A 17,558-nucleotide genomic window follows, 5' to 3' on the forward strand; every position below is an offset into this window, starting at 1 on the left:
CCCTACGACATTTTTACAAGTTTAATTATGAACAACTTGTTGTCAATGTGGTAACTTTGTTCAATTATATGTAAATAGTGTAAAATGAATGTGATAACTTTGTTGTCAATGTCGTAAATTTGGTACAATTAAATTTTAATTTTAATTTAATTAGATTTAAAATAAGTGTATGATCGATAAACATTCTAGTCCCATAATCACCCCCCCCCCCCCCCCCCCGAGGTTAGTCGTATTCTTGATGATCGTAAAGCTTATATGCAAGCATTTGATTTTATTAGAATCCGACATATCCTTCGTGAAGCAAATAGTGTAGCAGATAGATTGGCTCACTTTACTAGTTTAGATCATACTATTGATCTGTCATTAGAAGAGGCACCTGATTTTTTGCAGGATGTCCTCTACGAGGATAATTGTAATGCTATATATGAACGCTTAGGGTACATGTATTACGTCCCTCTTGATGCGGTAAAATATTATAAATAATAATATGGGCGTGGGGATGAGCCTCCCAGCTTGACTGGGTTCCAAATCCCATTATTTCAAAAAAAAAAAAAAAAAAAAAAAAAAAAAACCCCTCTAGACGACATTTTTACAAGTTTATGACCAACTTGTTGTCAATGTGGTAACTTGGTTCCATTATATGTTAATAGTATAAAACAAATATGATAACTTTGTTGTCAATGTTGTAAATTTGGTACAATTAAATTGTAATTTTTAGTTCAATTAGATGTAAAATAAGTGTATGATAAACATTCCAGTACCCCCTTTCCGGCACCTGAATTTTCTTGCAAAAAATAGCCCGACCAAAATTCACTTAGCCGTTTCATTACATCATCATTCTTCTATTTTTATATAATACGTTGTATTTATTTTATAATTTTAGATAATTAAACTATATAAATTTGATTATTTTTGTAGAGATTTTTCTTACTTAAAAATAAATTATTTCAATATTTGAATTGAACTTTACAATAACTGAAAATTGTCAAATTGAGAAATTTTAAATTAGAAGGACTCGACAATTTCTAAATTGATCCTGCATATATATATATATATATATATATTTGGACATTTGATCCTGCATATTAATAGAAAAGTATTACTAAGAAGGAAGTATGGAATCGATTCGCGGACTTGAGTTCACCCTGTTTTTGTGATGACAAAACAGCCATGGATCGATCTCACTAAGCTTATGACCTTCAAGCCTCAAGTGAAGTGGAACAGTAGCAGATACGGTGATGTGACCTCAACTAAGTTCACATGCCCCCACACCCTTTACATGAACACGAGCTCCGACGATAAGGATTTGGAATATTTCCAAGTCAGCCAGCTGCCAAACCCACCATCGATCAACTAGCTTCTGGCCCTCCTCCCCCTCTCCCTCCCTCCCTCTCACATTAGGGCACCCCCTACCCTACTCTGGAGGAGCCCTACCCTACAGTCCCTCAGTCGCTCTTTCCTGTATATCTTTCTGACTTCTGAAAGTGCAGCTCAGCAAAGGGGACTGGGAGATGGGGAATCTAGTCTGAGCTCTGAGCTCGCTCTCTCTGTGCATGACCACGTTCTTGAATTTCTTTTCGTTCTTTCATTTCCGGCTAGCTAGCTAGCCTTTCTTGATTTGCACTTCTATACATTTTCTTATTGAGGCTTGTTATTCCCACAACTTTCGACTCGAGGTTTTTTCTTTTCACCAAAGAAGGGAGTCGTGGATTTGTCGGTTTAGGGCAAATGTAAAATTCATTTTCCCATCGAATAAATGCCCCGAGACTGGTACATCCCATCATGTGTTGAAGGGGGCATAAGTAAAAGAAAGGACTCATCATCTACAATGCAACTGCTTCTGAGTATTTACTATGAGGGATGGGGAAGGAACAAGCATTATTATTGGCTATTACTATTGTCAAGGTCTATTGTCAATGAGACTTACCATTCGGACAAGAAGTTTTGTTATCATTACAAACTTTTGCAACATAATCACTATAGAAGATCAGAAGGGTAGTTAGGGAATATTACCATTGCAATGATGGAAACTCATTGAAAATCTTTTTTCAAGTTAAGTATCGGGTTACCATAATAAAGATATGTTATTTTAGTATAATGATTTATCACACGTTTCTTTATTTGAAACGATTATGAGAATAAGATAAATGATCCTAATATGTTTATTGTAAACTTCTCTTGACATGAAACACGCCGCAGCCTGACGTTTTTATAAGAATCTATTTTGCTTCCATTTAATTGGTGGATCGTTCAAATGTGTCATATACCACAATCATCTAAGTATATTATAATCTGAAATTTCTCCAAACTAACTAGCCTCTCCCAATTGGAGTTATAGGTAGCGCCATGCAACAAAGCCCTAAATGAGAGTGTGAAGTAATAGCGTACGACTCTGAGAGAATAAGCAACTAACTCTTGCAACAAACATGTTTCTGATTTTTATCTCTCGTCTACTCTTTACCAAATGGCTCTCTCTACCCAACTTGAGCTTCGTAGATGCCAAATCCCTCTAAGCCATCTGGACTAGCCCTTATAGCCTTCTCCGTCTCGTAGGGTTAGCTCGAACTCAAACATTACAAATCAACTGGTAATTAACAGCAATCATCCATTTCAGAAAAGAATTCTCGGAGATTTATCAAAGTCTCAAGGAGGATATATACAAGACATGGTGAAAGCGATTCAATTGGAAAAGAGGCTCCCCCTTGACCAAATCGACATTGACGGATCGGCGAAGTTAGGTCTGGTTTAGTAGTCATCGTTTGTACTTTGTAATATATGGCCGACCTAGTGCACTAGTATAACCCTATTAGCCTTCCCCATCATAGGTTTGGCTAGCACGATATCTTGGGCTCTTGGCATCCTTTGCCACCATAATGGCTTGTACCATACGAAGTCAATTTTAAGAATTGGTGGTGGGGAATCACAAATCAATTTGTAAGGGCAATCATCCAATCTTAAGAAAGAATTATTGGACTCTTACAAAGATCTCAGAGATAGAATAATCAAATAAGACGTGAAAAGGAATATTGAAAGGAATTCAACTGGAAAAGAGGGGTTCCGTCGATGAATTATAGCCGGTTAATCTTTTGGCCTGATCCTCCAAGACATTTGAGGGCATTCATTCATAATAGACAACTCATGAAATCATGATCTTATTAATTAATAAAATTCATATTATTTTTTATTATTGAGTTTCTTTGGCGTGGATCAAGTATTAATTTTCTGAGAAATTATAAAGTTTCAAAAGACTATAAGTTTTTTTTAAAATTTTTTTTTTATGAGAGTGGGATATTAACCTATTAGCTAGATAGAGTATGTCGTAAGATTAGGTTAACAAATTTTTCTCTTGAATCATTCGTGTATTCGAGATGTGCGTGTTGATAGAGATGGTGATATCTATCTTGAGAGAACAATATTTTTATAAAAAATAAAAAAATAAAAAAAATAAAAAATAAAAAAAACCATTGGTATCCTAAATTTAAGAATGTTACTCTAGAGTACTTGTTTTAACTGGGGAGGAAGGGAATGGTGATGGCACTCACTACCAACCGCAACTCTCCCCGTTGTCATTCTTACTTTACTCATTTTTTGTTTTTGGTTACATACTCTACTCATTTTCACAAACAGACTAATGTACATCCATCTCCTGTCTCATAGTAGATACAACGCACGCACATGTCTAGCCGTTGACGTGCCTATTCTGTCACTAAAAATACTTGCTTCTAACTTGTGTCTTGTTGAATGCATTTTACTCCAAGGCCCGACTTTGATGGTGGTTAATCAGCAACCGTCCTTGTTTGATCTTTGTCATGTTATATGAATTCTGATTTGATTATTTTCATATCTATTATATCTATTGATGTGACTTTCAAAATTTTATAAAGATCACTTATATAGACCTTAATATAATACAGAATTCAGAGTTATTTTTTTTTTTTGGTCAAAGACTAGTTTACCTTATTGTAACTCTATATATCATCCATGGCTAGCAGAGCTCTTTTTTTCGACCGTCTAGGATAGAGCTGCGTTCGTGGCCTATGCATCTAATTTTTTCTTGTAAAAAAGATATCTTTACATTTTTAGAGAGTATTCAATGCACTGATGTGTACTTACACTAACAAGAATAAACAGCTAAATAAAATCAAGTATATTTTTTTGTTACTAAAAAAAATTGTCTATAAATATGAACGGCTGAGATTTGATGGATCTGTTGGTTTATTTGCACTGCCGGTACATAGAAGAATGTTTCTTCTTTACATCTTCCCTATGACACATGTCATTATGTGTCATCTAAGTCACTTTAGATATTATAGACACATTTACTAGAAAGTATTAAGTGCACCGAAATGCATTTGCACTAATAAAAATGAACGATGATATAACATTAAGTACATTTTTCTATTATTAAAAAAACATATCTATAAATATTAATAATTGAGATTTGTTAAATATGTTATTTACTTACACCGCTTGTACATAGAATTTTTTTTCCTTATTTACCCATATAAAAAAGCCAAAACAAAAGAACAGAATAATACCTAAATCGTTATTGAGCCTCCCTTAACAAACCTAGTGACAATCCCTCAATCCTTGAATGCACCACGTACTCTATTACAAATTAAAACAGAAAGGCCTCTCAATCAAATCAGATGGAGTTCGTTAAATATTAGAATGCCGTAGAAAACTCAAATGAGGTCCCATTTCGATCTTGACTCAACTAACGGAGGGAGACAGACCATTCATAAATCAATCCCCCACTTGTGATCACACAAGCTCATCTTTCACATAAAGTTGTGACAAACTCTATTTATTATTGCGTAATTGCATGCAACATGTTTAACTACTTCGACCTTTTAAGCCTAATCATGGATCATATCTCCCCCTCTCCCATGGAGATGTGGTCCACCGACCCCATTTCCACGCAAATATTAATTCCACTTTTATTAACCCCCTAAAAAAACAAAAAACCAACCCTGACACCCCCAAAATTATAAAAAAGAATTTAGAATTATATAAAAATAAAATAAATTAAAAATTACTCAACACAGAGCTGGCTCTCTGGCGCTGGCGCCTCTGTTTGAATCTTGGCAGCACTTCCAAAAAGCCCTCAATTTTTAAAATTAAAATGGATAAGCTCAAACCATTTGATGCTATTTCATTACCCACGAGCAGGTCAAGCGCGTGCGTCACATTCGCCGGAACTCGGTCACAGTCAGATATGGACATGGGTAGAAGAAGAAGAAGAAGAAGAAGCTATGAACCTAGAAGACCATTTTAGCTCTAACATGAGGAACCAAACAAGGACAAATATAACTACATTATCAGAATCTTGCCGCATATTTACATTACACCAAAAAAAAAAAAAAAATTAAAGCTAACGAGAAAGAGGAAAACGGAAGCCGGAAAAAACGACGACGTTCATGTTAGAAACGTTTTTTTTTTTCTTTTTTTTTTTTGGTTACCGAATTTCAGTTACGGTCTGCCCGGTTCTTGTTGTTATGACTCTGACTCTGTTGAACGTAATGGCTGTGCTGGCCGCCTTTCCCGGAAACTGCGCCGTTTGAGTCTCGTTTCTGAGGAGAAGAGAATAGCTGCCCGAATCCGAACCCGGATTTGGAGGAGCCCCGGAGGGAGCAGACCGGGACGTTCAGAACCGGAGTCACTCTGACGTTGGCTGAGTACGACCGCTCCATTCCTCTGTGCTTCAGCCGGGGCCCACCGTTGAAGCTGCTTGGACTGCTCGAGCTCCGCTCTAAGCTTTGGAACACTATTTTCCCCGACGAGTTCATTCTCGGGCTATCCACCGAGACGCCTCTGCTGGTCGCCACGGTGGCGGGTTCAGCCGTAGCCGCCGGCCTCCTCATCGGGCTCCTTCCCACCCTCGCCGCCTGATCCGCCGCCGCCGCTCTCTGCTTGATTTCTCGAATCTTGATGGCCGTTTTGGCCCGCGCCGGTTTGCGGTGGAGGGAGAACATCGGATTCGGGTTCGGGTTCGGATTCGGTTTGTCCGAATCGAGGGAGAGCCGGGGCAGGTCGTCGTGCTCGTGCCCCGAGGACGAGGACGAGAGCGAGAGGCGCGAGGAGATGGAGACGGACTCGCAGTCGGAGTCTTTGAGCAGAGGCAAGCTCAGCGAGGCGTCGGAGGATGACGACGACGACGATTTCGAGCTTCTGTGAAGGAAGTGCTTCAGTGATTTGGGCGCCGCGTTTGCGGAGGTGCTGCACGACGTCGTTTTCTGACTGGCCTCGGCCTTCGCGCCGCCGTTACCGTTACCGTTGGAGGAATTCTGGTACAGCTTCTTCAATCCCAATAGCTCTCTCCAACGGCTCGAGCACCTCGGAGCTTTGGGAGAGAACACGTACGGGTCAGAAACAGAAATCTCCTGTCTCCGGCGGTACTTAGTCGTCTCCGGCGATCTGATCTCGGAAGACGAGGGCTCGTTGACGGGAGGTTTGACGGAGAAGATGTGGAGCGGCATGAGCTTCCCGCCGGAGAAGAGCTCATCGGCGGTCAGCATGGCGACCGGATCTTCCAGCCGGAACTCGAACTCTCCTCCAGAAAGCTCCGGATCTGGACCTTCCGGTTGATTCTTCGCCGCAGAAGAGGACTTAGCTCCGGGAAGCCGGCCACCATCGCCGGTGTTATCGCAGCTGAAGGAGACTCTCGGGCTGAGCCAGCCGTAGGAGGGGTAGGTCGCCGGCGCGAAATTCTCCGGCGACATGCCGATGTTGTTGACGCAAGCGGAGGCCATCGGAGGGGCAATGCGGATTAGAGTTTCGGCTGGAATCACATTGCCGGGAAGTGCGGCGTGGGGGGGAAGAGAGAGTGAGAGATCTGAGGGAGGAAGGGTGGGTGAGTTGGCGCCTTAGGGTTTGGGAGTTATAGTCAGAGTGTTTGTTTTGCTCGGTGTCATTGAATACGGAACATGAATAAGAAGACTTGGATATATATAGCACAAGTGTAAATGGGTTTGTTTTTATTTCCGGCTATTAGGGCCACGTCGTCCCCCCACCCTATCATTTGATATTTAATACTTTTCTTGTTTAGCTTTTTGTTGCTCTTTTAGGGCGATCCATTTCCAATATCCGAAACTTTGTTTAGGTTTATCAAAGTTTTTTAACTTTTTTTTTTTCGATGAAACAAAGAAATTACAACCTAAATTCTCTAATACCGTCACCATCAAAATTATCAAAGTAAAAAGCGGAACTAGTTGAAACAGGCAGGACATTGGTCCAAATTTGTGTTGCTTTGAGGTGACGAGATTTAGCAAATTTATTACCAAAGTTAAAAAAGGCAAAAGGTCTCTAAAGTTGGGTTTTTTTTTTTTTTAATCTCCAGAAATCTCTTTTATTTTATATTTTCTTTTTAATTTATCTTTTTTGATAAATACAAATTAGGGGAGATGTTTGCGATCCTGATGACCTACTCTTTTTCTTCGACAAGATCTTGATGATTTACTTAGCAGAGTCATTTAATTGTCCTCATATGAGATGAGGTGATGATTTAGGGCCCCGTGTCCTGTCTCATTTGTTCTTATGGTTGTTATCAAATTTTCTTAATAGTAATATATATAATAAATTGTAAATTGTTTGTGTGATATTGTTTCGTTTTGTTTTATTGACAAAAACGTGAATATCAACTAATATTTTATTTAAGATAAATGATATTAAAGTGTAATTAATTTATTAGAATATTGTTACGAACAATATTTTCATAAAAAGAATTAATGGTTAAATTCATGTCAAGTGTATATTAGTAAGCAATGAGCAAGCACTTCTTTTTCCTCGATCCAGCCCTCACCGTCATCCATTTAAGTCTCGACCTAGAGCTATAAACTTAACTTTATAATTTGGAATCACTGTCGTACTGATACTTGAGGTTTGTGAACGTCGCAAGACTAGTGGTATTGTGTTGTTGGATGGTCTCCACCTCTAAGATTGCCTTTATTGAGTCTTTTGGTACCTTGTACTTCTTGTGTATGTTATTCAGGTATAGAGAATAATGGTGAATAAATCTTTGGTCTCTAGAAGCAAATCTCTGGTCGATTCTCTTCTCATTACGGCTTGATGGTTGGTAGCCACAGTGACTCGTCTCTCAATGATAGTTAAATCTAGGTTTTTTTTGTTTGAGTTTTTGGACTTTGATTTCTTTATTTCTTATTTCAAAAAACTCTGGGTTAATTAATTTTTTTGTTTATTGTGTCTCTGAGTCTCTAAGGCTATGTTTGGTATGGCTGTGCTTTTCAGAAAAGCTGGCTTCTGCTTATTTCTGAGAATAAGTGGCTGAAAAGCAAAGCAGCTGAGTGTTTGGTAAACTGGCTTTTTATAAGTGCTGTCAGTGGCAAAAGCAGTGGCAAAATGTTTGGTAAATCAAAACTGGCTTGTGCTTTTTATTTGTGGAATGACCAATTTGGACATAAAAGATTAATTAAGACAAAATGTTTAGTAATACAATGTTGTTCAAATGCTCTTGTTATCATTTTTAATCTTTATTATGTCCTTATAAATTTTTGTTAACTTTCAATTTTTATAAATCATGGTGACCATATGATTAATATTGGACAATTTTTAAAATAATTTGTACAAATATATTAGTAACAACTTAGATTTTTCAATGTGGGCATCTATTCTCATTTCTCCAACATCATGAACCTAAAATTGATGACTCAAAGTATAAAGATACCAAAGAGCAACTTTTTCTTTTCGAAGATAGTCAATACTTTATTAATGAGAATAACCAAAGAAGAGTGCATCTCTGACTGATATAAAAGCTAAACACTGGAAAAAGAACTTCAAAAACATAGAGAAGGTAATAGAACACCCCATGATGATCATCATGTACTACATGTCAACTTCTAGTGACCAAGAAATCACAGTCTAATCAAGAGTAGTTGACCTTCCTGCAATTCTTTCTGATCTCTCCCCTTGAACCTGTAATTGGTGAAAGATTCCCCATACTAATCATGGACTTGGCAAATTGCTCGAGAAAAGCTCGTTGTTCACTGCATATTGCTGAACCAATTGCTTGGCTACTTCACTCTTTGTAACAAGAACTTGGTCAGAGTTAAGCAGGCCCTTGTTAGCCAATAAGTTCTTGAAGTAGCTGTTGTCAAGCTTTGTTGGGACCAAATGCCATACTGGGACCAAATGCCAGAGTTAAGCAGGCCCTTATTAGCCAATAAGTTCTTGCAGATGTACTGGGACCAAATGCCATACTAACAAGTTTTGATGAGTGAAAAGTAGCTGACCAAGTAAAACAGTAATCAAATTTCTTAGTCACGCAACACTACTGTGGAATACTATCTTTGCCATCGGTAATTTCACAAATGTAATATGGTCATATAGAGAGAGAATAGTTAATTTTCCCTCACATGGTTTTCTAGAAACCAGTACCAAGCGCAACAGCTACAACATCAATTCATCCATTTAAAATTCTCCATATCAATGTGAAAATAACAGAAATCTCCAAAAAGCATGTAAATGACACCGTTTCCATGAAACTAAATCTTAATGGGATCCTATTAGGAAAAACATGCGTGCACACACTAGCTAACCCCAATGCATTGAGCATGATTGAGAAATGACCTTTGTCTATCTTAATGTAAATATATGCAGCCTAGCTGCGTGACATATTCTGGTGGAAGTTAGTTAATGACATATTCTGACATATTATGTGAAATCACTAATAATATTATCACAGATGACAGACCTCAATTTCAAGTAAGTAAACTTTCACATCAAAACAGCTTGCATATCACTTGCAATATCATATTCAAAACTTGAGAACTCAATAATACTCAAACATCCACCACATTTCTCCAGCTGCATCAATACATTCCCCTACTGTTGTTGAGAATCATTGTGAATTAACCAAAATCAAAGTTCCATCTAATTACATGGGTGGATACCAATTTCAGAATCTCAACATCTCAAACATTTAAAAGCATCACAGAAGCCAAGCCCCGAGTTCTAAAATAACCCGAAAACAGCTTGAAGTTTTAGTCTTTTGTGTCTGTGCTAGAAGTAGAAATAAAAGGAATAAGCTTTACCTTGCTTATCTATGATGCCATGGGAAAGAAGTCGAAAGCAAAACCAGACAGAATAGAGAAGTCGGATTTAGTTTATGTCTATGTGAAGGCAGTAAAAGCGCAAAGCTTTCTCTTGAAGATACTGATTTGATCTCCAAAACTAGGAGGAGGAATGACAACCGAGGAGTGTTTATTGCTGCCCAAAACCAAAAAAGATATGTTAGTGAAGCCAAACCCTGCAAAGCTAGGTAAAGGAAGCACCAGAATAACATGAATAATGGCATTCCAGAAGGTTGGGAACAATGGAAACGTAGTAATCACAAAAATTAGACAACCATTTATAGAAGTTAAACATTATGTTGCAATCACTCTATGCAATCGTTCGAATAGTTCCTTTATCTAAAGCACCTTCTCAGGTTCAAATTATCTTCAATTCCATGTTTGATCGAAGCTACTTAAAGAAAACTACTCGATCTGGTTTTGATTTTCCCAAATCAACCTAACCCCCATTGATTCAGTACCCAATTACACGAATTGAAACTGAAATAGATAGAAAACTGAAATCAACCTATAATAGATACAAAACTAAAATTGAAACCCAAATCAACCTATAATACCTCTTTTTTCAAAGAAATTGAAACTGAAATAGATATAAACTAACCCTGAATCAAATTGCCAAGCAGCCAACAATCAACGATTGAGGCTTTGATTTCGAACACGGATGAGAGGCGAGGTGAAGGCAGTCAGCGAGAGAGAACGCCTGCGGTGCTGAGGCTTCGACTTTGAACACAGAAGAGAAGGTTTCATGGCATTGTGTAATTGCTGAACGGAAGAGAGGATAGAAACCGGTATTTCAAAAATTTCATTAAACTACAGTATATACCGCTACAGTGAGAGAAACCGTCTCCAGCTTTTAAAAGCATGGGGTTGGCAGCTTCTGCTTTTCGATCAAAGAAGCGGTGGCTTCTGGAAAAAGTCCAGCAAAAGCTGGTTTACCAAACGCAGACCCTTGAGGCGCTTCTAAGCGGGGGAGCAAAAAAGCCCCCCCAAACACAGCCTAAGACTCTTGCTTCCTTAGTTCCTTATGCTTATTAATGTTTGCTCTGCCAGCCAAGCTTTTCTTTTTGACAGTTTAGGTTTAAAGTGTTATTGTGGTTTTGTTTTGTAATTCTTTTTTACAGGACCTGCCCCGGATTTTATGGTGAAATCCGAAGTGGCCTTGTGGGGCCTACCTTAAAAGAAATTCTACCAAAAATTTGGCGGAACTTCCACTAAAAGTGGACTACCCAAAACCTGTAAAAAGACATTTACACTTCTAATATCAAACACTATTCTCAACTCCTGGAGCCACCATGCTTCCCAAATCACAAAACAATTATAATCCCACAAGTTATCAGAGTAATACTAATACGAAAGGTAAACTAGGAAAACAGAAATAAGATGAATACGCGGAAGCTGTGCTGTTGACTATGCCTTGACTCCCTCCATTTACGCCCGACCTCGGCATTTGAAACCGATTGGCCCAGGGGAAAATATCGAAAAACACATTAGCGTGAGTGGACAAAGATAAATAAATAAGATAATTTAACCGAAGTAAAGCTTTAATACTTTCCCACATGTTATTCCTTTAAAAACCTCAATGCATGCAACAGTGATAAAACGTTTATCTTTAAATTCGAGAATCTCGCAAAAACAAGCCAGCCCTGCTGGTTAAATAAAATCGAACTAGCTCCGCCAATCAAAAATAATATAATATAAGTAGGAGAAGATGATAGCCATACGAGTGAGCCTCTCAGGCTAACGTACTCCCATACTCCCATATATACCCTTACGCCACTAAGTGCGGTGAAAAGGGTACTAGGCTTCAGAGTTACCACCACAAAGGCAACAACCCAGCGCCACAAAGGTAGATAGGCTTTCGTGATCCCATCACGTCACCACAAAGGCGGACTACATGCTAGCATGATAATATAATCACCCAAAGTATGGCATAAGAAAAACATTCGAAAACCCATAAATCCATAAGGCTTCCCCCAAAATCTCGCAAATGAAGTCATGAGTACTATTCCCAACTATACTCGGAGAATCTCATGATAAATCAAATACATCAACAACGTGTCCCACACGCCAAAAGAATATTACATAAATCTCAAAATGGACGAATAGAGTATAATATGCAATTCCGGAAATCACCTTGAAAAATAATTTGTTGAAAATCAACATAAATCATAAATTCAAAACCGAGCATAACAAATTCATATACAAAAATCATGACCGAGATAAATCATAATCAATCTCTGAAAATCATCATTGAAAGCAAATCCACGAGATAAATCGAAATCAAATTCCAAAATCAAATCATATGCTCAAAATATAATATGATAATTAAATAAAATATTAATTCAAGAAATAAACGCATGCATAATTATTTAAAACAAAAGTCCACTCACAGTACTATTTAGGCTACCGCGCATATGGATTTCTTTATCAAGCAGTAGCTCGGCACGTCGCTCTGTACACAATTTTATTTTGTAAACAACTATTCGCAAATTAAACTAAATACAATTCTAAAATGAAATCAAAACTCGTTATCTTTGACCCTCCAAAATCTACAAGTTTCAAACTTCACCAACAACATCCTTTCATCAGTTCTAGCATTCTAGAATAAAAACAAGGGAAATCCAACGGTCGGATTTTTGGAAATAAACACTTGAAACTCCGAAACTTCGTAAATTTCCAATCAATGTCAAACTTTCTCCAATTTCCACCAAATCATATCTACAAGTTCTACAACTCACAATTAATTTATCTAGCCAAAAATAGTAAACCAAAACCTGCCCGATGCACCTCCATGGGCCACCTACAGTGGCGGCGCGTGGGCCCCATATATCGCCGGCCGACCCAAACTGGCGAACAATACCTATGCCACAATCTTCCTCTCATCAAGCCCAACATCTTTCCCAACTATGACAAAGTCTTGAAATACCTTGGTTGGCCGAAAATCACATTTGACAGCAAAGGGTCGACATGAATAGTGCAAAAATTCAAGGCTTCAATTCGTCCTCCACGCTTCGATTCGCTTCAAGAGACTTGGAGGGATTCAAGTGTGTCTCAAGGCGCTCCTAATGAGACCAATTTGTCGCCGATAGTAGCCAGAATCAGAAGAAATTGCCGGAAAACCCCAATATGCTACAGTGGACTATTTTGCTTCGATCCCTTCTTTTCTGGCAAAATTGCAGTGACCCACCACTATAGGCTTGAGAGAAAGGAGTAGACGGTTCGAACAAGACCGTGGCACGTCGTCAGGTGGCCTGACGGCGGAGAAATGTGGGAAAAATAGAGAATCCGAACAAACGGCGTTGCAGTTCTCTTCTTCTCCATCATGTGCTTTACATAGTCCAATCCAAGTCACCAAACTACCATATAATTGAACAGGAGGAAGAGAGCTTTCCAACGATACCTGTGGTGTCAAAATTCGTCGAAGGACGGAGGAGATATGGCCGGAAGAAGGTGACTAAGTTGGGGAGAGAGAAAGAGGGAGGAGAGAGAGAAGCTCGAGTAAGTTTCCGAAATAGAAACTTACTAAAGTAACTCGCCCTTTTTATAGAAAAATTACCATAAATAACAACTTTAATTTTTCGATCATAACTTTAGCATATGAACACCGATTTAAGCATACCACGTGTTCACGAACTCGGTTTAATGTCCTCTACAACTTTCATGAAGACAATTTTCTCAAAAATTGACCTTAACAAAAAGTCAACTTTTTGATCCACTAAAAGTATCGAAACAAAGTAAAAAGTGAAAATAATTATCGTTTACCGTCCAAATGACTAGTAAACTGATAACTTGAGATTCGGGACATAACACTTTTTCTTCCATCGAAAAAAAAAACATGTTTGTATATGCGATCCATTTAATGAGTTAGCTATTTGTCTATAAATAAAAGGGGGCATTGACCTAAAGCACCAAAATAGACTAAAATTATCCCACTTACTCCAGCAACAATTTTTATTCCCACTAACCAAATTTAATATAAAATGATAATTTTGCCCCCAACCTAATTAATAAATTACAACCAATGCCTCTCTCTCTCTCTCTCTCTCTCTCTCTCTCTCTCTCTCTCTCTCTCTCTCTCTCTCTCTCTCTCTCTCTCGTACCTCCGATCTGGGCTCACTATCCTCAACGAACGCGACCATGTCTACCCAGTGGCACCATCTCTTGCGTCAACTATGTAGGAGCTTCTCGAGGCTTTAGCCAAGGCTAATGCAAAGCTTTGAGAGTTCGAAATCTTCAATTCGGTTCAGATCATGCTTGATTCTGGCCCACCGGAGCTTCTAGGAAATGCCAACCTAATGGATGCCATCAGCTTTTTTGACTACAGGAGGCGACGTTGACCTCCTTCCTTTTTTTGACTTTCTTTGCTTCGCTTGCTTTGCAGGTACAACCTTGATTTTATGGTTCTTAAGGTCTCCACGGTTCCAGCACCCGTGTGGCATATTAAGGGTCATCATGGGTCGGGCTAGGGCCAGCCATACCCTAAATTTTAGGGCTTAGGGGAGGGCCGGGCCGGGCCTAGTCAAAGTCAACAAAATTTAGGGCCGGGTAGGGTCGGGTTGGAGCTTAAATATGCTAACCCTTACCCGCCTGAAAGGCCCGAGCCACTAGGGTCGGGTCGGGTAGGCCTTTCGAATAGGACCAAATAGGGCCGAAATGGGCCTTAATTTGTTTAACAAAAAGAATATACATTACTTTTATTTTTTATCTCAAAATGTAGCTCTCAATGGTTATATAGGTAATACAAGACTCATTATTTTTTATTGATCATATTTAATATAAATATATATATATATTGGAATTAACTTATAAGTTATAACATTTATAAATATTAGTTAAGATGGCTATATTCAATTAGCTTTCTCTCTAAATCTCCCAAAATTAATTGTTGTTTAACAAAGGAAACAAAAATTAAAGAAAATAAAGCTTAGGAAATCAATTACAGAAAATAGATATGTTGTATGTTATAAACTAAAGAGAAACATATTTAAGAAATAGAAAAAATAGAAAATTATTAGGGCTTAATTGGGTGGGCTTAAAGGGCCGGACCGGGCTTGGCCCTAACGGGCCGGGCCGTAGGGTAGGGCCGGGCTTCATTTGCATGACCCTTACCCTACCCTATTTGAGAAAGGGTAGGGCCGGCCAGCCCTAATGCAAGTTCCGGGTAGGGCTTCGGCCCTACGGGTCGAGCGGGCCTAGGGCGGGCTTAGGGCCGAAAGACTAAATGATGAGGCCTATGGCACATGATGAACATAGTGCTTCTTCACTAGTAGTATATTTTTTGATTCCTATTTGTGCAAAGCTTTCTTTGCTTTTCTTTTGAGTTTCTTTTGGGAGTTTAATAAAATTTACAAAAGTGTCAAGGTTGGGATAGTATGGATTGGTAAAAGTGGAGTTACTGTATCATCCATAAATTTCAGATTCACTATAAAAATTAAGAATGCAATAAGTCCTTTATCACAAATGATAATGATTATTTATTATTGATATGTGTGTATCATAGTGTTTGTATATGAGAGAGCTTATGTCCTCTGTGCAATTATGACGTTATGTCTACGGCGACACCATCAGGTTCGTCCTCGGGGTCAAGCCCCAGCCCAGCTCTCCTGCACCCACGATGTCGTTTTGCCCACCATCTCTCTTTCTTTTACTTTTTTTTTTTGGGTAAAAATGGGGGCCAAAGACTCAGAAGGAAAGAAAAAAAAAGTTTTATTATCTTCTAATAAAATATTTATTGCGGGTTTAAAATAAATGTTTATTGCCTCCCAATTAATGTTTTGAATTGATGTAATCTCCTCATCTTTTTCTTTAATCATAGTTTTATTTATCTAATTTTAAGGAGATTGGTTCCCATTCTGGCGATTTGAAGGTTTATTGGGGGGCAATAAAGGTGTATTGGGGAGGTAATAAACCTCTTCAGCGGCTTATGTGATCTCTGACAACCTCTTTGGAGACCTCTGGCAAGGTTTTCAGAGTAGTCTGGCGATCCGTGACTGGATTTGGGCAACCGGTAACCATATTCTGGCGACCGACCGCTAGTGCCTGGATTCCTGCGATTGGAATCCGGGAAGTCTCTTATGGCTTCTTTCTTTATGTGACAAAAGGGTGAGGGAAAAATTTTCTCAAAAATAACAAAAAAAAAAACTAAATTAGGTATCAGGGAACAACTTATTAGAGTAATTATGGGTTAGTGGGAAAAGAAATAAGTGAGTGGTGTAAGGGGGAAAAAATCTCTAGAATTATGGTAAGGGTGATTCTAGTTGGACCTACAAATTTGATATTTGGACCTCTATTAAACCTCTAATTCATTTTTTTGAATACTGAAAAAGCTAAGTACACCTCCTTAAATTACCAAAACACACTTGAACAATTAAATTTGTGTCTTCAACAATTTGTACGTTGTTCTTCTTTTTTATCTCTATCAATTTGACCACAAAAAATGTTGTGAGGGAGTTGCCTAGATTTTTGGTGTACTTTCAGTGGAGGAACCATAAAGTAATTCTTGGAGGGGCCGAACAAGTAGATAATTTTAAAGATATTTTATGTTAATCCAGATCATTGTTTTTTTTGTTTTTGTTTAGAAGATTTTTTTGTTTGTTTTGCAATATGGATAGTTCTAAAAAAGACTTTGGTTCTCAAATAAGTAATATATGTATCAGAAAAAGTACTGGCATATTGGAAACATCCTTCTAAAAGGCTAAATGTGATGGGTCTTTTCATTCAGAAACGAAGAAGGGGGGTTTAGGTTTTGTTATCGGGGATTCATTTGGAGCTTGCTATCAAGGAGGGGCTAAACCCTTGACAATATTCTCTTAGCTGAGCATACCGAAGCATTAGCCTGTCAAGCTATTTTGGTGCTTGCTAGATATCATAGCTTGATGCCAATTATTTTGGAAACATATTCTATTTTGGTGCAACGTCAAGTTTCATCTGGAGCTATAAGGAATACTTCCTTATTGGAAAGACTTTATGAGGACATTGCAGAGGTATTGAACTGCTATCCAAATATTAGTATACTACATACCAGAACGGGGGTCAATCTGGTGGCTCATCTTACAGCAGATTATGCCAAGTCTTTACGGCATGAGAGCTTTTTCTTTTCTATACCTAGTTTCCTTGTAGCTGCAGTTGTAACTGAATGTAGTGCTTGTAATTCTTCCCATATTCAATAAAGTATGGCCTCATTTTACTCAAAAAAAAATGTAATATATGTATCGATTAATCTAATTAAAAGGAGTCGATATTAGATCTTAATTAGTAATAACTACACGTAAATATTCAATGAATTTAGTTTAAAAAAATTTCAAATCAGATTGTTTTGAATTTACTTTTGTATTGAATGATGGGGTAATGTATAGAAATTAATTGTTTTTACTTAATTGTTTTAGGTAATTATAAAATTATTTTTACTTAATTCCTTAATTTTTTTCTCTCTTTAGCCTTATTTGTCTTTTTATATGAGTTGACAAAGTC

At 38.0% G+C, this 17,558-nt stretch overlaps 1 protein-coding gene across 1 annotated transcript; it reads right to left on the minus strand.

Moving 5' to 3' along the window:
- Nucleotides 1–5,286: 5,286 nt before the first annotated feature.
- On the minus strand, nucleotides 5,287–6,929 carry LOC112165767 (trinucleotide repeat-containing gene 18 protein). The gene has a single exon (XM_024302411.2). The coding sequence runs from the start codon at nucleotides 6,750–6,752 to the stop codon at nucleotides 5,469–5,471; it is 1,284 nt and encodes a 427-aa protein (XP_024158179.1). The 5' UTR covers nucleotides 6,753–6,929; the 3' UTR covers nucleotides 5,287–5,468.
- Between the last annotated feature and the right edge of the window lie 10,629 nt (nucleotides 6,930–17,558).

Source organism: Rosa chinensis, chromosome 5, assembly GCF_002994745.2.
Source record: "Rosa chinensis cultivar Old Blush chromosome 5, RchiOBHm-V2, whole genome shotgun sequence".
NCBI lineage: Eukaryota > Viridiplantae > Streptophyta > Magnoliopsida > Rosales > Rosaceae > Rosa > Rosa chinensis.